This window comes from Trichechus manatus, unplaced genomic scaffold (genome assembly GCF_000243295.1).
Source record: "Trichechus manatus latirostris isolate Lorelei unplaced genomic scaffold, TriManLat1.0 scaffold00008, whole genome shotgun sequence".
Taxonomy (NCBI): domain Eukaryota; kingdom Metazoa; phylum Chordata; class Mammalia; order Sirenia; family Trichechidae; genus Trichechus; species Trichechus manatus.
This window is the reverse complement of record NW_004443944.1, coordinates 42,622-69,497: the sequence shown is the minus strand read 5'-3', so window position 1 is coordinate 69,497 and position 26,876 is coordinate 42,622. Positions and strand designations below refer to the sequence as shown.

Below are 26,876 nucleotides of genomic sequence, written 5' to 3'. Positions count from 1 at the left end.
GTGTTCTATATATGTCTATGAGGTCAAGTTGGCTGATTGTGCCCTTTAGGTCTTCTGTATCTTTGTTGAGTTTCTTTCTAGATGTTCTGTCCTTTACCGAGAGTGATGTGTTGAACTCTCCTACAATTATTGCGGAACTGTTAATTTCTCTTTTCAGTGCCGTTAGAGTTTGTTTGATGTATTTTGGAGCCCCGTCATTGGGTCTGTAGATGTTTATTATGGTTTTATCTTCATGATGGATAGTCCCCTTAATCATTATATAGTGTCGTTCTTTGTCTTTTATGGTGGACTTTGTTTTAAAGTCTATTTTATCTGAGATTAACATTGCCACTCCTGCTCTTTTTTGGTAGCTGTTTGCTTGATATATTTTTTCCATCCTTTGATTTTTAATAAATTTACTTCCTTGTTTCTAAGGTGTGTCTCTTGTAGACAGCATATCAATGGATCCTGTTTTCTTTTTTTTTTAATCCATTTTGTCACTCTCCATCTCTTTATGGGTGCATTTAGGCCGTTTACATTTAGTGCAATTATTGATAGGTGTGAGTTTATTGCTGTCATTTTGTAGTGCTTTTTTTTTTTGTGGTGCTGACCTTTTCCGTGTTCCTCTTACTCTCCTGTGTTGAGTTCCTTTTGTTTGTGAATTTTTTTCATTTCTTTTTTTTTGTAGGTTTTGTTTTTATTGAGACATTACGTTTTTCTTCTTTATTTTGATGAATAGGTTTGTTAACTTTTTTTTGTGGTTACCTTGAAATTCACCCTTATCTTCCTAGGTTTGAACCAGTGTATTTTTAGTTGGTATTGCCCTGCCTTCCTCTCCATTAGAAGGTTCTGTCCCTACATTGTTTATTCCCTCTTTTATTGTTCTGATGGTGTTGTCATTTACAGACTAACTTCTCTGGTTCCCTGTTGTAATTCTTTTGGTTTTGGGTAGTCCTTAAGAGTTCATTTCCTAGGTTGGTATCTGGCTAGTACAATCCTGTGTCCTATATTCAGCCTGTGGTCTGATGTTGTTTGTTCTCAGATTGAAGGACTCCCTTTAATAAGTCTTGTAAGTTTGGTTTGGTTTTTACATAGTCCTTTAATTTCTGTTTCTCTGGAAATGACCTAATTTCACCATTATATCTGAACGAAAGTTTTGCAGGATATATTATTCTTGGCTGGCAACTTTTTTCTCTCAAGATTTTGTATATGTCAGCCCATTGCCTTCTTGCCTGCATGGTTTCTGCCAAATAATCCGAGCTTAGTCTTATTGTTGCTCCTCTGTATGTGACTTTTTATTTTTCTTGAGCTGATCTCAGGATTCTTTGTTTGTCTTTGGTTTTAGCTAGCGTGATTATGATATACCTTGGTGATTTTCTTTTGGGGTCTATCCTATATGGGGTTTGTTGAGCTTCTTGGATGGTCAGCTTTTTGTCCTTCATGATATTAGGGAAGTTTTCTGTCAGCAATTCTTCAATGATCCTCTCTGTGTTTTCTGTTTTCTTCCCCTGTTCTGGAACTCCAATTACTCACATATTTTTGCATTTGATTGTATCCCACATAATTCTCAGGGGCTCTTCATTTTTCTTTGTTCTTTTTTCTGATTTTTCCTCAAATAGAGTTGTATCCAAGTCTTTGTATTCAATTTCACTGATCTTATCTTCCATCGTTTCAAACCTGCTCCTCAGCCCTTCTATGACACTGTCCATTTCTGAAATCTTGTTGTTTATCTTTCGGATTTCTAATTGTTTTTGTATGATCTCTCGTTGTGAATTTATTTTTGCATTTTGTTCCTGTATTATTTTCTTGAATTCTTCCATTTTTTCGTCTGTATTTTCCATGAATTTGTCTGCCTTTTCTATGAATTTGTCTATTTTTTCCTCATTTTTGTCTGCTTTTTGCTTCAATTCTTGGATAATTCTGAATATTAGAGATTTGAATTCCCTATAAGTTAGTTTTAGTGCCTTTTCTTCTACTGGAAAGTCATCTGGTGTTTTATTTTGGATGCCTACTGGAACCATCCTGTTCTGTTTTTGTGTGTTTTGGTATTGTCTGCTGTCTTCGGGGCATTCAGTGGTTATTTTATTGATTGTAGATTTGTTTGTTTGGTACTGCTTTTTTGTTTTATTTGGTTATGTCTGAGCAGGCGGGATATGTGTTCTTCGTTGTTTGTTTATCTGTGTGCATGATACTTTTCACTTCCTTCTCCAATGGGTAGGGTCAGTCACTCAGGTATGGTCAGCAGGGCAGGTCTAGCTGAAGGGGAGTTGCTGGGATGGGTTGTTTGTGGCACATACTAGGGATGACAATGCAGTCTGGGATTCAGTGCAGGGCAGTTTCTGGTAGGCTGTGCCTGTGCTGCTTGGGAGTGTGATCTGCAGGAAGGCAGGAAGGAGGGGAAAGACTGTGATGTGTGGAGCTAAGATGGGTACGGGAAAGATGAGAGAGAGAAGAGAGGAACAGGGGCCAAAAACATACATACAAACAAAAAAGAGTGCTAAGGGAGCTTGCTATTGGAGTGGAGAGATGAAAGACTGATAAATGGAGAAGAACACAAATAAAAAAAAGAAAAAGTAAAAGAAAAAAATGAATAAATTGAGAAACTGGAAATGAAGAAAGACAAAAAGAGGATAAGAGAGAGAAAAAAACAAAACAAAACAAACAAACAAACAAACAAAAAAACCCAAAAAACAAGAAAAAAATGCCCCCAGTGATGTCCCTATGTGTCTGTGCTGAGTAAAGGAGTAGCTTCCAAGCCGCGCGGTACTGCCTGGCTAGAAGGGGCTCCCAAGCTGAGAAAAGAAAAATAAAACAAACAAACAAATAAAACAGAACAAATCAGAGCAGACAAACAAAAAGCCCGGGGTGGGGGGGGGCCCACCAGGGTGGTGGCACGGGCCGGGAAGCAGTTTCACAGCTGAGCAGTGTTTCACAGCCTTTCAGGAAGGAGCAAAGATGGCACATGGAGCCAGGTATTTGAGAGAAAGGAGGGGGAGGTGGTGAGAGGTAGGGAAGAAATCTAAAGAAGTGGAAAAAAGCAACACCAGTAGCCAACGAATGGTGCTCAGGGAGCCGGCCAGTATGGGCAGGTGGAATCCAAGCAACACCAGGGTGAAGCCGGTGCTTCCTGGCTAAGACTGTGGCCATGGGAAGCAGAGGAGGCCGAGTGGGGGTGAAGAAGGGTGGGCAGGGAGCATATATCACTGGTTACTGGTTGTTCTGTCTCCTGCTGGAAGTTCTGTGACACTGCTTTCTCGTATCTCCTGTTCGCTGATCTCCGATAGGATTCCAAGATGGCAGATCCATTCTCTGTCAGTTTCTTATTCCATTCGGTGCTTGGCTGAGTTCTTTATCTCTTCATTTGCTTCTTAGGGTTTCAGGATTGCCGTGTGACTCTGTTTGACTTAGTTTTTTGGATCTTTGCTGTAGAGGGATGGCATGGTGCTTCTGACTATAGTGCCGTGTTGCCCGGAAGTCCCCTTCTGTCTTTTTAACCCGAAGAATGCAGCTCTAGGATCACCGCTGTGGCCCCACCCCAAGGGTTAGCCCTTGGTCACCATAAGATCCCCTTTCCCCTGCACACCCCCCAGTGACTGTGGTGGAGCTTGGGGGGTTGGTGGGACTGGCTGTGTCTCAGTCAGTCAGCATGTGGCTGGCAGGGCAGTCATCGGCAGTCAAGGCATGTGAACAAGGCGGGAGGTTCTGGCTCCACACCCCTCTCCCCTTGGCACGTGGGAAGATGTGCCCTCATCCCTTCTCCATTGCTGTGGGTTTTAGGATGGCCTGACCTGGCAGGGGCCCAGACCATGATGTCAGTCTTGTTATAACAGATTGGCCTAGCGCCTCCCTCCCCGTCAAAGCCTAGAGGTCTGTGGCAGGGTCCTCACTACCTGAGCTGGCTAGCCCCATGCATGGCCCACCAGGCAATGGCAGACCCGTTGCAGCACCTTGCACCTGGACTCTCCTCATGCATGCCCTCGCAGTGACTCTGGGTGCAGTCTTGCCACGTGGTCAGGGCCTGGACCAGAGTACCTGGACCCCTCACTGGGCCGATTCCATTGGGAACCGGTGAGGTGAAGGGTGAGGGTCTCCCCAAGTCTCCTTCCCTCTCTGTCATCTGCCACCCTGCACCTCGTCCAGTGGGGCCTGGAGCCCTGGCCAGCCATGCACATCTACCCAAGCTGTTTGTCCAGGTGAAGGGCCTATTGGTGCTGCAGCAGTGACGGTGGTGGTGGGGAGCTGCGACCTCTGTGAAGGGGGTGTTGCAGCTGGTCGCCTTGTTCATCTCCCCACGCCCTGGTCATAAAGTGCCCGGGTGGTGGAAAGGCTAGTCCTGGGAGGGAAGGGCACGGTGAGGCCTCGGGACATGGCCTTATACACAGATCTTTAGTTAAACATACTTGTAAAACTGTGATGGGCGCTTGCCCATCTAAACGGGCTAGTTTGTTCATTTTTAGCACACGAAGACAGTGGCTCTCCAGTTCTCTGCCTCCCAGCCGAGCGTTGGGGTGGCCCTACTTGGCTCTCCCCTCAGCGACCACACCCAAGTGACTCCCTTTTTGTTTCCTGCAGCTGCCCCACCCCGGGCTGCACAGGCTCCGGACACGTCCGGGGAAAATACTCCAGGCACCGGAGGTGAGGCTCTGGGAGGAGGCTTGGAGGGACGTGGCCCCATGCGGCTGCTCTGGGCCCTTGGCTATGGGTCAGGCCTGGGCCAACTGGGGGGACGAGGTGCCTGTGGGGGCCCTTCCTTCAGCCTTCCAGGGTGTGGATGAGGCATGGTGGGAGGGGCTCACAGCCACCTGGCCCCTGCTGGGGGCACACACTGGGGGGGCGCATGTTGGGGTGCATGTTGGGGGCGCACGTTTGGGGTGCATGTTGGCTGGGGGCGTGTGAGCTATGGCAGCAGTTGTTATGTTGTCATTTTGGCTTGACCTCAGGTGCCCTCAGTGCAGGGTCAGGCTCAGGTGGGCATGGGCATCAGGGCCTGGAGGTGGAGAAAGGGGGCCCCTTGGTGCTTTGGGGTTTGATGGGCTGGGTGGGGCCTGTGGGACCCTCCAAGAGCAGTGACTCTGCACCCTGAGTGGACACTGTGGTAACACAGGTTAGAGAACAGTGCAGGCGGGAGATGTAAGGTGGTGGACACTCAGTGCTGTCTGGCTGGGAGGTAGTGGAGGAACGGAGGCGAGACCAAGGGGAGCCTTCCAGACAGTGTGGGCCTGGAGAGAGAAGGGCAGTGAGAGGCTCAAGCCCGCCCTCACCCTCCTCTCAGCCTGCAGAGCTGCCCCCTGGCCAAGAAGCGTAGGCTGGGGGGCGCTGAGGCCGAGCACCTGGCGGCCAAGCGGAAGCCTCAGCCCCTGAAGCTGGCTCTGGACGAGGGCTACGGCATGGACAGCGACAGCAGCGAGGACGCCGAGGTGAAGGACGCCTCTGTCTCAGACGAGTCGGAAGGAACTCTGGAGGGGGACGAGGCTAAGATGTCCGGGCAGGAGGGGACGCAGCACCCCGAGCCAGCTGAAGGTGCTTTGTGCTCTTCCTCCCGGAATAAAGGGTGCTCAGTGTAGCCTGCGGAGCGCCGTGAGAGGGGAGGGCGTGTGTGGCGAGTGAGAGTCCCCGAGAACAAGGGGTGCTTGTTTGGACACGGTGGGTTTCCTGGGAGAGGGGCTGCCCAGGGTGTGTGCCCCGCACCTGTGTGTGTGTCTGTGTGTCTCTGTGTACATGTCTGTATGTGTGTCTGTATGTCTCTGTGTACCTGTCTGTGTGTCTGTGTGTCTCTGTTTATGTCTGTGTGTCTCTGTGTACATGTCTGTGTGTGTCTGTGTGTCTCTGTTTATGTCTGTCTGTGTGTCTGTGTGTCTCTGTTTATGTCTGTGTGTATCTGCGTGTCTCTGTTTATGTCTGTGTGTGTCTGTGTGTCTCTGCGTACATGTCTGCGTGTCTCTGTGCACATGTCTGTGTGTGTGTCTGTGTGTCTGTGTCTGTGTATCTCCATGTGCACGTCCATGTGTCTGTGTGTATCTGTCTGTGCACAGGTGTGGCCCAGAGAGTCCAGGTCTGGGGCTGGAGACCCCTGGAAGCTTGGTCCTCTGTGAGCCTGGGGCAGGTCAGGTGTCTGCTTGGCCCTGAGGGGCTCACAGGGCAGATGCTGAGTGCTTGGTTGATGCCTTGTGGGGTCCTCTGAAGGTGGAGGCACCAGGGGAGCTGGGAGGGGAAGGAGAGAAGCTGAAGTGGGCTCCCTGCGTGCACCCCTTCCCTGTGGGTCCCTGAGGATTGGCCGTGTTGGGGGTACCTAGCCTTTGGCAATGCTGGTTTGAGGGCGCCCTGGCCCTGGGGAAGGGAATGTGTCCCCCAGGCTGGCCTACCCTCCCTGGCTCCTGGTGGAAGGGGCCCTTGCGCAGGGCATACCTGCCAAATGGCCCCGAGCTCTTAGTGGAGGGGGCTCCTGTGTGAGGTGTCCTCCATGACTGGCCCTAGGCCCTTGTCTGGGGCTGTCAACACACACAGAGACGCACAGACACCCAGTGCTTAAATTTGGATCCTTTAAAATTAGAGAGATCCTTATTGCTTTTCAACTATGGAACAATTTTGTGAAATCTGATTTGCACCTTCCTTGGGGGAGTAGCTCCACTATATAAAACGGAAGTGTACCTGACTTGAGAAAGTGCTTGGAATGGGAGAGGAGCCTGAATCAAAAATACCGAAGTAATTCTCAGCTTTAAAAATGTGCCTTCACGACCTCTGGGTCCAGGCAGAGGCTGAGGGCGATGACCACACGGAGCCTAGTCCTGGGAGTCCCACGTTCCCCAGGCTTCGGTGTCACAGGAGGGGCGGTGGGGACTGCGGACCTGGGGGACTGGGGACCCTCACGTGCCCTGCCACCCACATTCCTGGCCCTGACTCTGCAGGAAGGAGCCCAGCCACGTCGCACTTTGGAGCCAGCCCCACCGGCCCGTCCAAGGGCAGCTACAGCAGCTACCAGGAAATCATTGCCACGTCTCTCCTCAACCTGGGCCAAATTGCTGAGGACACCCTGGCTGCAGAGGACTTGGGCCAGGGAACCAAGCCGGGCCCCAGCGTTGTGCACCTGGTCCAGGAGGAGGCTGGGGAGGGGGCCACCAGCGATGAGGGTGAGAAAGATGTCTTCATCCAGCCCGAGGATGCCGAGGAGGTCGTGGAGGCCACCGGCGAGCAGCCTCGGGAGCTGGGCCCCGAGTCCTTGGAAGGCATGGTCAGTGAGGAGTCCAGCAGGCAGAAAGATGCCCTGGATCCTGAGGAAGATGAGGAGGAGGACGAGGAGGAAGATGAAGAAGAGGAGGAGGAGGAAGAGGAGGAGGAAGAGGAGGAGGAGGAGGAGGAGGAGGAGGAAGAGGCCACTCCTGATGTGATCTGCCAGGATGCCCCCAACGCCTCCACTCAGAAGGCCCCTGAGCCCCCGCACCCTGAGCCCCCGCGCCCCGAGCCCGAGTACTCAGTCATTGTGGAGGTACGCTCCGATGATGATAAAGACGAGGATGCACGCTCCCAGAAGTCGGCTGTCACGGATGAGTCGGAGATGTACGACATGATGACCCGCGGGAACCTGGGCCTCCTGGAGCAAGCTATCGCCCTGAAGGCCGAGCAGGTGCGCGTGGCCCGGGGGTCAGCCGAGCAGGGCCCAGGTGAGGGGCAGGCTGGGAAGCCCCTGGATGCTGTGCGGAAGAACTACTACAGCAAAGGTAGGGCCCACGCTCACCCCTCATACCTTCCCCTGGGGTGGTCTCTCTTCTCCAAGGTCCAGGGAGACACATGCCTCAGCTGCCTACCCCCCCGCCCCCACGCCTCTGCAACAGGCTGGCCTCTAGGTGGAAGTGGACAGTGGGGTCCCCGCACTCCTCTGCCACTGACCCCACCAAGACATGTGGGCTGAGGCCAGGGGAGAGCAGATGAAGAGGGAGAACCAAGAGCCTAGTGTGGGGGCAACTCACGCCAGAGCCAGGACCAAGGCTGTGGGAGACAGACAGGGGGGTGGATCCTGGGAGCACACACCTGAGTTACTGGGAGAGACACAGACATAAGTAAGACAGAGCTCGGGGGCACCATGGGTGGGAGGTAGGCAGAGATTCAGGGGACAGATTTTCTGGGAACACCTATGCAGATGAGACTGGCTCAGGGGATAGATATTGAGGGGACACAGATTGGGGATAGGATTCAGGGGAGATGGACATAGAAGACAGCTGTCAAAGGGACACTGTTTCAGGACTTGACAGATTCCGGGGGGCAGATATTGAGGGGACAAAGATGGGGACAGGATTCTGGGTGAGATGGGCCTGGAAGGACGGATACTGAGGGGACACAGACGGGGACAGGATTCCGGGTGAGATGGGCCTGAAAGGACAGATATTGAGGGGATGCCAGTTCAGGGTGAGGCAGACTCAGTGACAGGTTTTTGGGGGGCCTGTTGTGAGGTACCAGCCTGGGGATGTCATATGGGGCATGGAGAAGCCCACAGATCAGGGCAGACATCAGGGGGACATGGTTGGGGAAAGGCACTGATGGGAGGGCACAGATATGGACTGACAGCCCCAGGGAGAGATATTTCGGGGCTCAGAACTAGGTGACACAGGGCTGTGGGAGGACACTGGGGGGTGCAGATGCAGGGTGTCCTGCTTTCAGGGATAGATTTTGAAGGCACAGACCCAGCGGGACAGACTTGGGGAACAAGCCCTCAGGGTGACAGAGGGACGGGGCAGGGGGAGCCCCAGAAGCAGTTAGTGGTGGGTGGGGCACATGGCGGGGTGAAGGAGTGAGTGAGTTCAGTAGCTGACATTTGGATTTAAACTCCTGCCATTACGAGTCACACAGCCTCAAGTTAAGATCCTAGAATGTCTCCTGGCAGGACCTCCTCCACACCTCCACCTCTGCAGAGGGCTGGCTGGCCCAGGTGGGATAAGGCTGGGGGGGCTTTTGTGGGCTGGCTGACTCACTGCAACCAACAGACACCACTGACCTCGGCAGCGGACGTGCAAGGAGGGGACTTAGGTCTGGGAGTGTCTGGGCTTCCCCTTTCTGTGCAGATGGCCAGCTTGGAACTGATTCTCTAGGGTCCCCTCACTGCCCAGCCTCTGGTCCCTCAGACCTCTGGCGGTCTGCACACCTCACAGCCAGAGTGAGGGACTGTGCACCCCCCACCTTGCGATGCCCTCCCCGCCCCTGGCCTGGCCGTCCGCTCACTGTTGCTTCTTGTGCGTTTCAGACCCTTCGAGAGCCGAAAAGCGTGAGATCAAGTGTCCGACTCCAGGCTGTGATGGCACGGGCCACGTCACTGGCTTGTACCCACACCACCGCAGCCTGTCCGGCTGCCCCCATAAAGATAGGATCCCCCCGGAGAGTGAGTGGCTCTGCCAGCATTTGCTCAAACCACGGGGTGCGGCCGTCTCCTGGGGGCTCAGGTGGTGCTCATGTGGCAAGGGGCCAGCCTTGTGTCCTGCCCTTGGCCCGGCACTGTCCAGACACTCACCTAACCCAAACCACCTGGCCCCAACTTGAGCCCTATAAGGCTGGGGACCTGTAGTCGCCAGCTTAGTCGAAGCTCCCCAGAGACCCCCACAGAAACAGAATGGCTGGTGTTTTGTGGGAATGGATGATGGAGGGGACAGGCTGAGGTCAGCAGAGGCGGGAGAGGAAGAAGCACAGGGTCTGTACAGAGACACGGTGACCTCTGCGCTCCGGAAGATTCACAAGGCGAATGCCTGTCCTTAAGTTTAGGCCAGAAGCAGCACTTCCGAGAATTAGATTAGAGGGTGGGGATACAGAACAACCAGCTTCTGGGGCTGTCTGGTTTCTGCCTCAGGGAGGCAGGAGGTGGAGTCAAAATGACGGGGGCGGGGGGTCTTCACCAGGCTTGCCCGGGGGCGGGGGCCACCCCGGCAGAGTTGCGGTCTCTCCCTTCAGCCGGGCTCCCTGCGTGGCAATGTTCACTGCTCCCCTCCGCTCTTACAGTCCTGGCCATGCATGAGAACGTGCTGAAGTGCCCCACTCCTGGCTGCACGGGGCAGGGTCACGTGAACAGCAACCGCAACACCCACAGAAGGTATTTGGCAGAGCCAGGGCGTGGTGGGGGTGGGCCCGGGCCTGCTGCGTGCACCCCTGGGAACCAAGGGTCCCAAGAGAGCAGAGGATGGGCTCGAGGGGAGTGAGGAAGGGTCTGAGGCCCTCGTGGAGCGCCAGTGGAGAATACTGTGATACTTGGAAAACATCTGTAGACCAGCTCTTACTCTTTGGGGAAGGAGAGGGTGGGAGCTGGCAGGAGGCTTGGTGGGCCAGTTTGAGTTATGGTTGCTGGCGTGGAGTGCTGCGCCTCTCGCCGCACCCTGGTGCTTGTCGTGTGCTGTATGCCCATCTCCACTGCCAGAGTGGCCCTCCCCTCAGCCACTCCCAGCGCCATGGTGGCCGTGGCCGTGATGAGATGTTCAGTCTGCAGAGGGCGGGGCCCCTGCCTTTGCCTCCACTAGGCATGCGCTCAGCTGAAGGGACACCTGGGAGAGAGGGGCTGCAATAGCCTCATCACCTGCAAGCCAGGTGAGATGCTGACCCCAAGCTCAGTCCTCTCGCTCCCAGCAGAAGCAACCCTGCTTGAGGTCTTCGGTCTGGCTCTTTCCTGAGAAGGATGCTGTCCCTTCCTGCTTGCTCCGAGCAGTGGGCTGGGGGGTACCCAAGAGCCTGTGCCCTCCAGGGTCAGAGCCCAGGTCTCTGGCCAGCCTCCTGTGCTAGCCCCAGCCAGCTAACAGGACCAGAGCCAAGGGGAGGCAGTTTCAGTGGTGGCTGCAGGACTCATCCCTGGGGTGAGGGGTGGTGGTGAAGAGAGACAGGACCTGTCCACGCAGGTGTCCAGAGGGGTGCCTTGCTTGGAGCCTTTGGGCCTCGCGTCTGTTTCCTCGTTGTGTGTGTCTTTGGCTCAGACTTTCCTAAAACAGAGAACGAGCAAGCAGCTGGTGCTTTGAACCCCAAACCCAGAAGCCTGAGAAGAAAACTACTTTCACTGGGTACCTCGTGTGTTCCAAGAAGGAAGCTACTTCTAAAAACACACATAGCTCTATGACATGGGCAGGACTCCACACGCCACCCCCTGGGCTCCTGCAGGCATCTGTCCCCCACTTTGCTGTGAGCCCCCCCGTTGCCTGAATGATGCTGAAGGCTCAGATGCTCCTCCTTGTCCTTTCTGTAGTTTGTCTGGGTGTCCCATTGCTGCTGCCGAAAAGTTAGCCAAATCTCACGAGAAGCAACAGCCGCAGACGGGAGACCCTTCCAAGATGAGCTCCAGTTCCAATCGGATCCTCAGGTGAGTGAAGCAAGCCACAAAATGGAAGCCGTTCCCTCCCTCAATGTCCCAGCTCCACCGGCCTCCTCCACGAAATAGGAGATGGCAGCCACCGGGGCAACTGAGCCTGAGCATGTGCTAACTCATGCCATCCCTGTGTACTGGAGAGGAAACCAGGGCCAGGGACATAAGACATGCCCAAGTCCACAAGGTCATTGGAGGAGCTGGGCTGACCCAAGTTCTGTTCTCAATTACCATGCTTCATCCAGGGTCCATCCTCACTCAGGTGGACTCCTCCCTATTTCTCTGCAGGAGAAGTGTTTGATGTCCGTCTCCCCAAATGATAGTGAGAGGCCAGGCTCAATGGCTGGGTGAGCACAGGGCAGAGACCTTCCCCACACCCCCTTCCCTGTGGTCCTTCCCCATGGCCCCTCTCCATGGTCCCCAGCCCCCTATCCTGACCCCTGGGCACCCACTCCTGAGCCCCCTCCGACGAACCCCCTCCCCTGTGGCCCCTACCCCTTCCCCGTCACTCTCCCCCATGGCCCCTCACTGTAGTCCCCCATCCTCCTCCCCCAATCCCCCTGCCCACCCCTGGGCACCCACCCCTGGGTCTCCTCCCCCATCCCCCTTTCCTGTATCCCTTTCCCCATGCCCCCCTCCCTGTGCCCCCCTACCCTTGTGCATGCCTGACAAAATCTCAGCCAGATGAACTTGGCCCCCATGCCGCCAGCTGCCCTAGCTCTCTGGCCAGCTCCGGTGCATTCAGTCCACCTCTCCTGTCCCGGGGAGATTTCCTCTGCCTTATTTGCTGCTCCTTGTGGCTTTTTGTCAGTTCTGAATTTGGTACTTTTCCGCCTTGATCTAAGTACCAATAAAACAGATGAGGTGGGGGCGGGATGAGGACAAAGGGAGGCGGCTCAGTGGGGGACGGGGCCACTGGGAGACTGGGTAGTCTGAGGTGGGGCAAACCAACGGTAGGGCAGCCTGGGGGCAAGGCACAGCCAGGGGCGGGGCCTAGTCAAGCCTCACAGGCCCCCAGGGAGTCTTGGGACCTGGGCTATCAATTCAGAGCTGCTACTCCCTGCACAACTGGACCAACAAGCAACACCATGGTAAACAGAGAAAAGACTGAAGTTGTAAAGGATTACATTTTACTTGTATCCACAATCAACACCCATGGATGCAGCAGTCAAGAAATCAAAAGACACGTTGCATTGGGCAAATCTGCTGTAAAAGACCTCTTTAAAGTGTCATGGAGCGAAGATGTCACTTTAAGGACTAAGGTGCGCCTGACCGAAGCCATGGTGTTTTTAGTTGTCTAGTATGCATGTGAAAGCTGGACAATGAATAAGGAAGACTGAAGAAGAGTCGATGCCTTTGAGTTATGGTGTTGGCGAAGAATATTGACTATACCATGGAATGCCAGAAGAACAGAAGATTTCAAAGGACGGCTCGAGAAGACAAAGTAAAGTGTTATAATGAAATGTGCAAAGTCCTGGAGTTAGAAAACCAAAAGGGAAAATCACGCTCAGCATTTCTCAAGCTGAAAGATCTGAAGAAAAAATTCAAGCCTTAAGCTGCATTATTGAAGAATTCTACGGGGAAAATATTAAACGACACAGGAAGCATGAAAAGCAAATGGAAGGAATACACAGAGTTATTATACCAAAAAGAACTGGTCTTAACCAATGTCATAAAACAATATGTGTACTGACTATTTAACGAGAAACTATTTGTTCTGTAAACCTTCATCTAAAGTACAATTAAAAAAAAAGAATTTTTTTTTTTTTAAAAAAAGAATTGGTCGATGTTCAACCATTTCAGGAGGTAGCATGTGATCAGGAACTGATGATACTGAAGAAAGAGGTCCAAGCGGCACCGAAGGCGTTGGTGAAAAACAAGGCTTCGGGAACTGATGGAATACCAACTGAGAAGTTTCAACAAACGGACGCAGTGCTGCAAGTGCTCTCTCGTCTATACCAAGAAATTTGGAAGACAGCTGCCTGGCCAACCAACTGGAAGAGATCCACATTTGTGCCTATTCCAAAGAAAGGTGATCCAACTGAATGTGGAAATTATCAAACAACATCATTAATATCACATGCAAGTAAAATTTTGCTGAAGATCGTTCAAAAGCATCTGCAGCAGTAATATTGACAGGGAACGGACAGAATTTCAAGCCGGATTCAGAAGAGGATGTGGAACCAGGGATATCACTGCTGATGTCAGATGGATCCTGGTTGAAAGCAGAGAATACCAGAAAGATGTCTACCTGTGTTTTATTGACTATGCAAAGGCATTTGACTGTGTGGATCATAACAAATTATGGATAACATTTTGAAGAATGGTAATTCCAGAACACTTAATTGTGCTCACGAGGAACCTGTACATGGATCAAGAGGCATTCATTCGAACAGAGCAGGGGGATACTGCATGGTTTAAAGTCAGGAAAGGTGTGCTTCAGGGTTGTACCCTTTCACCATACTTATTCAGTCTGTATGCTGAGCAAATAATCCAATAAACTGGAATATATGAAGAAGAATGTGGCATCAGGATTGGAGGATTCATTAACAACCTGCATTATGCACGACATAACCTTTCTTGCTGAAAGTAAAGAGGACTTGAGGCACTTACTGATGAAGATCAAAGACCACAGCCTTCAGTATGGATTACACCTCAGCATAAGGAAAACAAAAATCCTCACACCTGGACCAATAAGCAACATCCTGATAAGCAGAGAAAAGATTGAAGTTGCCAAGGATTTCATTTTACTTGGATCCACAATCAACATCCATGCAAGTAGCAGTCAAGAAATCAAAGGATGCATTGCACTGGGCAAATCTGCTGCAAAAGACCTCTTTAAAGTATTAAAAAGCAAAGATGTCACCTTGAAGACTAAGGTGAGCCTGAGCCAAGCCATAGTGTTTTCAGTCACCTCATACGCACGCGAAAGCTGAACAGTGAATAAGGAAAACCAAAGAAGAGTTGACTTCTTTGAATTGTCTTGGCGAAGAATATTGAATATACCATGGACTGCCAAAAGAACGAACAAATCTGTCTTAGAAGTACAACCAGAATGCTCTTTAGAAGCAAGGATGATGAGATTATATCTCACATACTTCAGACATGTTATCAGGAGGGATCAGTGCCTGGAGAAGGACATCAAGCTTGGTAAAGTAGAGGGTCAGTGAAAAAGAGGTAGGCCCTCAACAAGATGGATTGACACAGTGGCTGGAACAATGGGCTCAAGCATAACAATGATTGTGACAATGGTGCAGGACCCAGCAGTGTTTCATTCTGTCGCACATGGGGTCGCTATGAGTCGGAACCGACTTGACGGCACTTAACACAACTCCCTGAAACTTTGACCTCAGTTTATTAGCCTGTAAAATGGATAGAATGTTACCGATGGCAAAGGCTTCTCATGAGGCTTAAATGGGGCAGCAACCTACCGCCCACTACAGCTCACGGTAAGGACCTGCTGACCTTCCGTGGTTGTGGCCACAGCACAGATGGTTCCCCTGAGGCTCGTGTCAACTGTGTCCCCTACACAGGTAGCCCTAGGCTCTCCACCTTGGCCCGCTGATCTCCCTTCTCTCTCCCCCTGCATGCCTCCTGCTATGCTCAGTGCACTGACAAAACCTAACTCCCCAGAGCTGAGGAATAAGGACGTGCACTCGAGCAATGCTGGAAAGTGGGCCAGGGCTTCCCACAGCCCGAGGAGCCCCTCCGCCACTTAGGAGGACAGGACAGCTGAGGGTTAATTATACCAGCCAGGTGAAGGGCCCAGTAGGAGCAGCAGCCCCTCGGAAACCATTAACTTCCCCTCCATCACACTGGCTGCTCCCCCACCTACCACTAGAGTTCTGCGCTGAGTGACCCCCCGGGGGGCCAGGTTCCTGCTGGGCCCTCTCAAGGGCTGACATGAATCGTTAGTGGAACTGGGTGAAAAGGGCTTCGCAGTTCTCAGTCTCAGCCTCCCTTCCTGGCCATGCTCCCTGTGCGAGGACATGGCTGGTCTTCCCTCCAGGCCCCTATACCTTCCTCCTTCCTCACATGTGTCTGAGCCTGGCCCACCATCCTTTTCCCTGGGCCACCTGAAGAGGCTGGGGCTTCACCAGGAATGGGATTCTGACAAGGCTTTAGTGGTGAGATGTGGAGTGGTGGGCTCTCCACCTCTCCAACCTCCCAGGCCCTGAGGGGTCCTGCCTAGGCCACAGCATGGGGTGCAGAGGGGGCAGGGGAGCACAAGCCCCAGGTCTCATCCTCACAGCTTCTGTCTCTGTCCCTTCACCCCAGGCCCATGTGCTTCGTGAAGCAGCTGGAGGTCCCTCCATATGGGAGCTACCGGCCCAGCATGGCCCCGGCCACACCCAGGGCCAGCCTGGCCAAGGAGCTGGAGAAGTTCTCCAAGGTCACCTTCGACTACGCAAGTTTCGATGCTCAGGTTTTTGGCAAACGCATGCTTGCCCCAAAGATTCAGACCAGCGAAACCTCACCTAAAGCCTTTAAATGTAAGTTGGGGAGAATCATCCTTTTTCTCTTCCTGCATCGCTTCTAGAGGTGCAGGACTCAAGGGGCATCAAGGAGGTCACCCCTCCTGAGTCTGTCCCTGCAAAGCCAGTGGTGATCTCTCCTAGCGGAGGGGGCTGACTTGTGTCTCAGCAGCCCAGATGCCCGGGGTGTCCCCACTGGCCTCTCTGGAGCCTGAGTCCCGCCGAGCTGCTCTCTCCATGTTCCCCATTACCTCTACACTTCTCCTCAGTCGTTCTGGGGAACAAAACCAGGGTGTTTGTGGGTGTCTGTCCAAAGGCTTAACATTCACTTGGCTGATGGGTCCACTCTGTGAGAGAACCTCCTGGTCACCCCCTGTTGGATCCCAACATGGCTTCTCTCTACGAAGAGCTCATGCTTGAAGCGGGGTGTCTGCTGCCAGCCCTGAGTCGGGGAGAGGGCTCCAGCAGGTCTTTCTGGATGGGCACCCTCCTGCTGCGTATAGTCGTGGTATCAGCAACAAATCTGTGTAACTGCGTTGACAAGAACAAACCCTGCAAAACTTCAAGAAGAATCCTCCCTGTCTTTTCTTGTCACTTACGCCACTAATTTGTGAACTGAAAGCCCATTGGCCTGGAGTTCGGACGGAGCTGGAAGCACTTGAGCGTGTACATTGGGTGGAGACAGGCATCTCCTCAAGGGGGCTGCCAGCCCCTACTTATTCCTGAGCATCGATGAGTTCCTACATGCTACTATTGAAAGATACCCAGCTGATGCAATCGCCAGTTGCAGTGTGACGATTCCTCCCTTCCTTTGGCAGAACTTACTAAGATTCAGGCCTCGGGCCTCCAGCGCACACGTACCTCCTTCCTGAGGGTGTGCTGCAATGGTGCACGTGGGAGGTGACTGCGCGGTTCACTTTCCTTACACTTAGACATTTAGTCCTTCCAGAACATACCAGTGATATTGGGGCTGCTCAGAAATACCATGTGGGAGAGTGACTTCATGGTGCGGTGCAGGTGCTAGGAGACAATACAGAAACACAAAATAAACAATAATATTACCTTACTACAACAGTAACTGTTACTGGGGACAAAGAGCCCTGGGGCGCAGTGACCAAGCACTTTGCTGCTAACCGAGAGGTAGGCGGTTTAAATCCACCAGCGGCTCTGCTGGAGAAAAGACCTGGCGATCTGCTGCCATAAAGATTACGGCCTAGGAAACCCTGTAGGGCGGTTCTACTCTGTAACACGCGAGGTCACTATGAGTCCAAATCAGCTCGATGGAATCCAACAACAACGTTACCGGGGACATCACAGTCCGCCTAAATGTGGTAACGTTCTTTTGAAATGTTGCTACAAAATTTTCTTCTTTGAGTGATATTCAAAACACTATATCCTACATATGGAATTCTCCAGACTCTTAGCATTCCTTCACAGACTAGTTGTTTTGTCTGAAATATCAGGGCTGCTGAAACGCCTTTGGAGGGCTTTATTTTCTCCCCAGAGTGTGATCCGGCCAGAAATATGGCTGGGAGGGTGGGCTGGGAGTGGAGTGCAGGGGCCGTGCAAGCAGGCTTCCTCCTGAGCCCGAACCTGCCCCACATTGCGGCGCCCTGGCCCCTCGCGATCTGCAGTCTTGACGCGTCTGCACTTGCTGCCCTGGTGCCTGCTGCGTACCACCTGGTGGTGTTCCCTTTTGCAGCCAGACCTTTCCCAAAGGCCTCCTCCCCCAGGCACAGCCCCTCTGGCAGCTACGTGAGGAGCACTCCATCCTCTTCCACAGGCTTCGACTACTCGCAAGATGCCGAGGCTGCCCACATGGCCGCCACAGCCATCCTGAACCTCTCCACACGCTGCTGGGAAATGCCCGAGAACCTCAGCACAAAGCCGCAGGACCTCCCTGGCAAGGTGGGTCTGCTGGCAGGGCCCTGCTGAGTGGGAGGTGAGCTGGGGGTTTGCGGAAGCCCACTTGCTGCCTCCACAAATGTCCTCGGGCAGGGCCAGGGCCTGGCTGGTGATTATGCCTTCCTCCCTTCCTCCCTCCTCGCCGGTGTCCCCAACAATCTAGAAGGTGGATGGGTCCCCTCTGAGAGTGCTCTGTGTGCTGTTCCTAAGTGTGACTAGATGACTGTGCACTCACCATGTCCCCATGCACCCCCTACTGAGTCTGGGGGCTCTGTGCACACTGTGTCCCCATGCGCCTGTTACTGAGTCTGGGGGCTCTGTGCACACTGTGTCCCCATGTGCCTCTTACTGACTCTGGGGGCTCTGTGCACATACACTCTTGGCTCAGGTGCTCAGTCTGACCGTGTCACACTGGGTCTCAGGCTAATGCTATTGGGAGGCGAGAGGGAGCTGGAGGTGTTTCCTCCATGGGACTTTCTGGGAATTGGTCCTCAGGGTGCCCTGTTCTTGGCTGGCTCCTGCTGGTATGCTCAGGGAAGTCTGCTCTGGGCCCTGTGGTATGACTCAGGGTGCACCTGGAAGGCACATGCGCAAAGGGGGCACTAACACAGCCTCCTCTCTGACGCTGCAGGCCATGGACATTGAGGTGGACGAGAATGGGACCCTGGACCTGAGCATGCACAAGCACCGCCGGCGAGACAGTGCTCTCCCCGGCAGCAGCAGCTGCAGCAGCAGCCCTGGTGTGAAATCGCCTGATGTGGCCCCGCGCCAGGGCAGTGCCAGCACCACCAGCAGCTCCATGACCTCGCCCCAGTCCAGCCAGGCCTCCCGCCAGGATGAATGGGACGGGCCGCTGGACTACACCAAGCCCAGCCGCCAGCGCGAGGAGGAGCCTGAGGAGGTGGGTGCCACTGAGCCCTATGGTCGCGTGATTGCTCGGAATGAGTGGGTGCAGGAGGTCTTTGGGCCACCCCCTAGATCCCCAGAAGAGCCTCTGGGGGAGTCCCTGTCCCTTGGTGCAGCTGGAATCCGGAGCCACCTGCTGGGGCCTTTTGGCCCCCGGTGCTCAGCCAAGAGCATACTGATCTCTTGCCCCCACAGAACACGTGTGTGTGCTGGCGCAGGGGTCTGAGGGAAAAGAGGGAGGAGAAATCCTCCTTCAGATCCTGTGTGATCATTTGGAAAAGCTGCTTGCGATGCTGAGGGTCCGGACCTTGAGGCTGGCCTGGGCCTCAGAGGAGCAGCTGGAGGGCCTGAACTGAGGCTGTGCTGGGGGACTACGGTTTGTTCTCCTGTCTGCTTATCCACTGCCTGACTCAGAAAACTGGAGCCCCAGGTGTGGGCTGACAGGGAGCCTCCCCACAGAGGTGTGTGTCCTGAGGACAGTTAACTGGGGGAGCCCGGGTGCTGCGGCAATAGCGTCTTAACTGTTGGCTGGAGCGCCGGTCCTGGGGCCAGAGCAATGGATTCCATGGATCCCGCTGTGCCACTCCTTGAGCTGGCCCCTCAGCGCCTCCCACATGGTCTCTGATCCCCAGGCCAGCCTCAGCTAGCCTCACCATCCTCTATGTTAGAGGGGCCAGGGTGCCTGCCTCAGGTCCCATAAGGGACAGAGCAGCCTCAGAGCCACCGCTGTATGAAGCTGCACCCAGGGCAGTGTCTACCCGAGGCTTTGGGGACCAGTTAGCAAGGCTGCAAATATGTGATGTCTTCACTGTCTGCTCTCAGCCTCAGGCCTAGAACCTGCTGACATTGGGGTGCGACCCCAGGGCTGAGTGTCCGCTTCTTCCCACACCCTCACTGGGGACGAGCTGCCCGCCACCCTCCCCTCCTCCTCCTCTCTTCCACAGCTTCCCTCTGCGCTCACACAGCTCAGCTCATCCGGGGTGCTGCCCTGTCCTCGTAGCGCTCTGAGAGGGGACACTGCCCCTCCTTGGCCTCCACCCCCGGCTCAGTGTCAATGCATCCCCACTGAGTGTCCTTGCCCCCTCCCAGGACTGTGACTGTCATCCGTGGGTGACCCATCGGTGACACAGACTTCGAACTCACTGCTCAGAGGCCCTGAAGCTCCCGTTGCCCCAAGGCAGAGATTCCCCACCCCTAGCCTGTGAGTCCCCCATCCCACCCTGAGACTGTGAACCCTTTACCCTACCCCAGACTGCTGGGGGCTACCCCAAGGCTGAGAGTTCCCCACTCCCACCCCCAGATTCTGTGAGCCCCCACCCCAGGCTGCAAGTCCCCCATCCCCACTCCCAGGCTTTGATCTTCCCCTGCTGGCCAATGGTGCTGCTAACTCAGCTCTCCAGCTAGAAGCCTTGGAGTCACCCCAAACCCTTCCTCTCCTCTCGTCCTCTCTTCTGTACACTTGTCCACCAAATCCTACTGAGTCAGCCCTGGAAATTCTTCCCGAATAGAGCCCCTGTCCTACCCCAACTCGGAGTATCCTCCCAGCTCTGCTCTAGGCTCCTTTTCAAAGCTCAACTTACGGTCCTCCTGGGTGACGTCCCTGTACCTGCCCTCCGAGGAAATTCCCACTCCCAGTCCCCGAGAAAACTCCAGACAGACCCCCCCGCCCTGGACACCCTGGACACCCTCTCCTCTCTTCTTCTGCGAGACCCGCCTCATCCTGAGGGTTCGGCCTCCATGTGTCCCCAGCAGGGGCATGGTGAGAGTAACGAGTGCCCAGGGGTGATCTCTAAGTTGCGAACCACCCCCCATTTCAACATGAATAGACGTTGCTAGCACCTATGTGTCAGCAGAAATGCATTCCCTATGTTGTCCGGCTGCTTCAGTCAGGTGCCTTTCATATCTGTGGCTCCTTGGAATGTCATTTTCCGCCTCATCTGGCATCCCCTTGGACTTGCACCGGGGGCAAGTGCCTCCCTCTGACCCCCCCCCCCCGCTGTGCCTCTGGTCCCCAGGGAGCTTGTCCAGCATGCTCAGGCTGCTCTGGACTCTGCTTCTCCCGCGCGTGCACTAGCAGCAATAGTGACAGCAGCTAGGCCACAGCGCTTGATGAGCCCTCACCGACTCCTCTAGCAAGTGCTTCAGTGGCATGTCCTGAACACCCTCACACAGTCCTAGGGGTGCTCTTATTGCACATGGATGAGGAGGACCTGGTCCACAGAGGACCCCGAGGCTGTCTGGTGCAAAGCTGGCCTGGAGCCCCCTGACGGCTGGCTGGCTGGTCTGCAGCCAAGCCTCAGGTCGCGTGTTGGATGAACTCACTCCACACTAAACTCAGGTGTCACGAGGTGCGGGGAGCTGGGCCAGTTTCACAGGCTCCGAGATGATTTTTGCCATGATGTTGATGAGAGATTGTGTCTCATCTTCTTGGCCTTCCGCAGACATCTGTGCAGTGCCTCTGGTCCAGTTCCCGTTCAGGGAGGACGACACCAGCAGCGGTGTTCCGGAGCAGCCGCAAGCCGGCCCCGAAAATGTGGCCTCTGGCTGAGCGGGTACCCCACACCTCAGGGTGCGGTCCTGGGCCAGGAGAGGTCTATCTCGTCAAGAAGACGGGAGACTAGGAGATGCCTCTCTGAACACTGTCTGAGGGCGCCCCCAGCCCAGCCGCCCACCTGGCTCCCCAGCGGTTAAAATGTCTCCCTGCTGGTTTTTTGCAGTCAGAGCCAGCAGCCCATTCTTTTGCTTCTTCTGAAGCAGATGACCAGGAAGTGTCGGAAGAGAGTTTTGAGGAGCGGAAATATCCAGGGGAAGTCACCCTAACCAACTTTAAGCTGAAGTTTCTCTCCAAGGACATAAAGAAGGAGCTGCTCACGTAAGTCTCCCTCCTTGGCTAGCAGGGCTTCCCCGAGAAACTACCGCGTCTGGATGGGAACGTGCCTTTGTCCAGCCGAGGTCAGCTGGGTCTGCTCATCCAGAGAGTTCCCCTTCCCAGGGCCCAAGGACGGGCCGCCCCGCAGCTGACTTGCCTTGGGGGACAAAGGTTATGCTTTGTGTGTGTGAAGGCAAGCGAGGGCATGTCATGTGCGAGGGTGCAAGAGGGTATGCAAGAGTATGTGAGGATATGTGCAGGCATATGAGTGTGTGTTTTGTGTGAGGGCATGTTGTGTGTATGTGAGAGGGTGTGCAAGGATGTGTAAGAATGTGTGAGGGCATGTCGTGTGTGTGTGAGGGCATGCAAGGACATGTGTGTAAAGGTGTGCAAGGGTACACAAGAGTGTGAGGGCTGTGCAGGCCTGTGTGTGTTGTAAGTGAGGGCGTGTGAAGGCATGTCATGTGTGAGTGTGTTGCAAGGCTGTGCAAGAGTGTGTGAGGACTACGAGGGGATGTGGAGTCGTGAAGATTTATAAGGGTGTGTTATATGTGCACGAGGGTGTACAAGGACTGCAAGGGTTGTGTGTGTATGAGGGTGTGCAAGGGCATGTGAGAACTGCAGGGACATGTTGTGTGTGTGTAAGGGTGTGTGACTATGTGTGAAGGCATGCTGTGTGTGTGTAAGGGCATGCGAAGTTAACCGTTGCCTCAGCTTTAACACTGCTCGGCTGGCCGCAGGGCTGCCCTTCTATGCTATGAATGATTTCACTTCCCTCACTAGCTGTGGGTGGTGTCCGTCAGGTTTACGTGGGCCTTTGAGGACTCACACCCAGATGTGGTACCTGTCTTCCCATCGACCTTGGGGACCAGCCCCTCCTGCAGGCTTGTAGCTCATTCCAAGGGTTCCTTCTAACCTGCCTAGAACCCCGTAGTTTGGTCTGCAACTGTAGCTATCCCTTCCAGGCAGCCACAGCCCTAGGGACGGCCACCCTGCTTCAGGGCTTGGAGAAGGAATTCCTGGCCTCCTTGTTCATCAGCACATACACACATGCACACACATGCACACGTGTGTATATGCCCAACATGCCCCACATGTCTGCGCATGCCCCATGTGCATGCACACACGTACATACCCCACACAAGTGCACACGCTCCACATGTATGCACAAGCATGCACACGCCCTACACATGTGCACACACCCACGTGTGCACTCCCCCACACATGTGCATGCACATACACACCCCACACGCGTGCACACACACGCCCTACATATGTGCATGCACACACCCCACCGTGCCTCAGAGGCGTCTCCACCTCACATTAAAGTTGAGTTAGATCCCTTTTCCTCCTCCAGTTAAGTTTGGGGAAAACTGAACAAAGAGGTGTGGGCTGAGCCCAAGGAGGAGGGTGGGCGGGTGAGCCAGGTGGGTGCCGGCCTGGGTGGCCTCGCACAGTGCGCTGCTGTCGGTTCTGACGCTCTCTCTCTTTGTCCAGCTGTCCCACCCCTGGCTGTGATGGCAGTGGCCACATCACTGGAAACTATGCCTCCCACCGCAGGTTCGTCCGCCCGGGTCCGGCCGAGCCTGGGTGCTGCGTGGTGGGTCTGCTCCCTCTCTTTCCTCTGCTCTCCCCCTCCGTGCTTACCCCTGTCTCCCGTCTCTTCTCTTTCAGCCTTTCTGGTTGCCCTCTTGCTGACAAGAGCCTCAGAAACCTCATGGCTGCCCACTCTGCTGACCTCAAGTACGTCTGCGCTCCCTGGCCTCCTGTCTCCTGGGTGGCACCCTTGCTGCCCTCTCTCCATGAGGCTCCAGCCAAAATCGGCCTCTCCAGGGCCTCTGTCCTCCTGATCAGGGTGGAGGAGGCAGGGCCATGGAGGGGTTGAATCTGCTTGGCTGGGGCCCTTGCTCTGCACCCCTGCTCGGGGCCCCCTGCTCTGCACCCTGCTCTGAACCCCCTGCTCTGCACACCTGCTCTGGTACCCCTGCTCCTCACCCCTCCTCTTCACCCCTGTTCTTCACCCTTGCTCTGGCCCTATGCTGTGGGCCCCTTGCTTTCACCCCTGCTCTGTGCCCCTATTCTGTGCCCCTGCTCTGCACCCCTGCTCTGTGCCCCTGCTCTGTGCCACCTGTTGTGCCCTGTGCTCTGGTCCCCTGTTCTGCGCCCCTGCTCTGCACCCCTGCTCTGTGCCAGCACCACTGTCTCCCCTCAGAGGCTGCCACAGGCTCCTGTGCTGCCGTGTGGACCTCAAATCTGCCAGCCTCTTAAGGGGCACAGGACCCGCCCTGGTGCCTCCCACAGCCAGGCCTTTCCTGGGAAGCCCGCTGGGGTCGCCTAGGCACTGCTTTCCTTGCTGCTTCAGAGACTCAGGGACAGCCTCAAATGTCTGGGCTTGTCAATCCTGCGGGGCCCAGTGGCCACAGCCTATGGCTCCTGCTGAGTGAGCCAGGTGCAGAGACAAAAGAGGAGGCCGCCGTCCCCCTGTCCGTCCCTGCCGCCCTCTGTCCTTTCCTTGCCGACCCCCTGTCCGTCCCCACTGCCCCCAGCTACTGCCTTGGCTCCTGGCACCCAGGTGGGCCTCTCTGCTCACCTCTCTCTTGCTGAGCTGCGTCCTTCTGCTTTTGCCATGGGCTCTAGCTGGCCTGCTTTGACCAGAGGTTTCCCAGGTGTCAGTGCCCTTTGGGGCTGGAACTGGGGGCTGTCCGTCCCTGTGGCACTACAGCCATGTGATCCTGAGCCTGACTCTCGTCCGGCCACCAGAGGGCCCACTTGTCTCCTCTGTCACTCCCCCTCCAGGGTGTCCCTGAGAGCCACCCCGTATCTCCATACGGAGACTGTGGGTCCAGGCCCGTGTGTCCCCTGGCTCACCCACACTGGGCAGACGGGAGTGGGACACTGTCCCCAAGACGAGGTACTGGTGCTGCTGAGGGCTCTCAGGACCTAAGCTGGTTCAGAAACAGAACAGAAAGCTCTAGGCATCCCCGGGCCCGGCGCCTACCCAGCTGCAGTCAGGGAGCCTGGGGTGTGTGGGCGTTCTGTGGCCAGCAGGGCACTCTTCTCAGGAGTGAGCAGCTTTAGCACCAGCCTGTTCTGAGGCCCGGACTCAGCCGTCGTGTGTTTCCTGCCCCGTTGCCCTGCCCTGACCCCACTTCCCGCTCCTTTCCTGCTGGTGTTCTTGGTCTTGCTTTTCCTTTCTCTTCTAACTAGAAAAAAGCATCTTGGTGATTTTCTGATTTAAGGGGCCGACTCTCTGAGATCGTGGGCGTGGTGGCCACACAGGGCGGGTGGAGAGCTGAGATCTGGGAGACGCTAACCAGGCACCTCCTACAAAATGGCCACAGGGAGTCCTCCTCACGTGAAAACGAGTCACTCTTGACCTCAGCAATGTCGCTAGCGTCCCCTGACTCGCTCCTGAGGCCCCTCCTCCCAGAGTCGTGTGCCGCCTCCCGCAGCTCCTGGGGCACTGCCTGTCTCATGTAGGAGTGGGGGCGGCCCATGAGCCAGCCAGGGCAGGGCTGGGGCAAGGCCTGTGTGCTTCCAGCCCAGGAATGTCCTTCTGCCAAGACAGTGCCCCCAGGGGACATCAGCCCTTCACCACGGACATAGCTCCCTCTCTTGGACATGGCTCCCAGGAGGAGCAGTGGAATTGTCTCAGGGAGACTCACTGGAACCCCCAGGCTCACCCACAAGACTGGCCTCCGTCCAGGGCCCAGACTGCTGAGTCCTGGGGCGTCCCCAGGGTAGCCAGCTGCTGAGTATTCATTCTACTCCCCAATGCAGTCACTGCGCTGGGCCTGAGTCGCTTAAGCCCGGCCCCTATAGCATGGTGCCACAGAGACCCTGGGGAGACCACTGAAACTCATGCCTGCCTGGGACCACGGGGACCTGGACCCTCATGAGGCCCTACCTACCCGGGAGGAGGGGAGGGTGTTAGAGGAGCTGGTGTGTGTGTGGAGAAGGTGCAGCCCCACTTCAAGGAGGTGAAACGGAGATGCCGCCACAGCCCAAACCAGTGGGGCAAATGTGACTGCGTGTGACTGTGGGAACCAGTAGGACAGGAGCCAGGGTGACGGGAGTGGAGGCAGGCTCAAGGGACCCACACACCAAGGGAGAGAGAGCAGCGTGACTGGTCGGCTGGCTGACAGGCTGGCACATGGGAGCTGGGTGGGAGCACAGAGAAGCTACAGGCCTGGTCCAGACCCTGGTTCCTGCAGGGACCAAGGCTCCGGGGGTAGGCCGCAGGAGGGGTGCAGTTGGAGCTGGTGCCCAGGAGGCCTTCAGGCACCAGGAGCTGTCCAGCAGCTCTGTACTGGCGGGAGCTGCCCACCACAGATGGGCTCCCGGCAGAAGGCCCCAGTGGACATGGCCACAGCCTGGGCTGGGTGCTGAGCACCACGGAGCCCTGTGCTGGGTCACCCCGGACAGTGGGCGTCATCTGGTGACCCTGGCCAGGCCCACTACCTCTCCAGTCACTTCCGTGTGAGGAGGGTCCTCCCTCCGCAGGAGTGATAGGCTCCACATGCGAGGCCCACCATGGCCAGCCCAGAGGGTGCGCCCTAGACGCCAGCAGGAGATGGAGCCACTGCAAAGTCGGCTTGCCGATGCCACTCTGGCGCGAGCAGGAGCACACAGGTTTTCCTCAGTGGCTACGTGGAGGGACATAACCCCATGCTCGTGATATCAGAGTGGAGTCGTTACCACTCTCCGTGAGAGTCAGTGGCCGTCACGGGTGTGTCACCCCTCTGCCGGCACTCCCTGCCCACTAAAGGCACGGCGGTGGCCAGCGCTACACCTGCACACAGTTGGTGCTCAGTAATGGCCATCTATTCACTTGTAATCACGGGTGACAGCCTTCCCGTGGGGAAGATGGTCTGGTCCTCGGGTTCAGGCCTGCTCTCCTGGGCTCCCGTGTTTGCAGTTCACAGTCCATGTGTCCACGTGCACCAGATGCTTCTCGTCCACTCTGGAACCTGACAGATGGCCGAGCCAGCCCACCTTCTCTGTAGTGGAGGCACGCTCTCCGCACTGGGTTTTCCCTGGATGGCAAAATGCTGAGATCGCTGTGTTCAGGCACCGTGTGGCTGGCGAGTTATCGGCGTGGTGTTGGCATGCAGCCAGGCATCATCAGTGGTTCTCATCTGTGGAGAGCGCTGATGGAGGGCGGGCCATTTGTGGGGCTCTGGTGCTGGGGAGGAGGGCAGAGGCTTCCTCCTGGAGTGGGTGGGCCTATTCACAGATTGGCCCCAACCTCGCTTCCCTCTGCAGGTGCCCCACGCCTGGCTGTGACGGCTCCGGCCACATCACGGGAAACTACGCCTCACACCGAAGGTGAGCCCCTCGGCCAGGTGGAGATGGGGGGACCCTTCCTCAGTGAGGCCCTCGGTCAGGTGGGGGTGGGGGACCCTTCCTCAGGGAGCCCCTC

General features: G+C 55.4%; 1 protein-coding gene across 1 annotated transcript in view; it reads left to right on the top strand.

Moving 5' to 3' along the window:
• MYT1 (myelin transcription factor 1) overlaps positions 1–26,876 on the top strand; it is a 57,313-nt gene that overhangs the window by 20,125 nt on the left and 10,312 nt on the right. Inside the window, exons 5-17 of the mRNA XM_004370500.1 lie at positions 4,552–4,614; positions 5,252–5,499; positions 6,885–7,694; positions 9,212–9,346; positions 9,958–10,048; positions 11,183–11,296; positions 15,578–15,792; positions 17,558–17,682; positions 18,311–18,580; positions 21,303–21,457; positions 22,952–23,014; positions 23,129–23,197; positions 26,720–26,782. Coding sequence (XP_004370557.1) covers positions 4,552–4,614; positions 5,252–5,499; positions 6,885–7,694; positions 9,212–9,346; positions 9,958–10,048; positions 11,183–11,296; positions 15,578–15,792; positions 17,558–17,682; positions 18,311–18,580; positions 21,303–21,457; positions 22,952–23,014; positions 23,129–23,197; positions 26,720–26,782 — 2,421 coding nt within the window. The remainder of the gene's footprint in view (positions 1–4,551; positions 4,615–5,251; positions 5,500–6,884; positions 7,695–9,211; positions 9,347–9,957; positions 10,049–11,182; positions 11,297–15,577; positions 15,793–17,557; positions 17,683–18,310; positions 18,581–21,302; positions 21,458–22,951; positions 23,015–23,128; positions 23,198–26,719; positions 26,783–26,876) is intronic.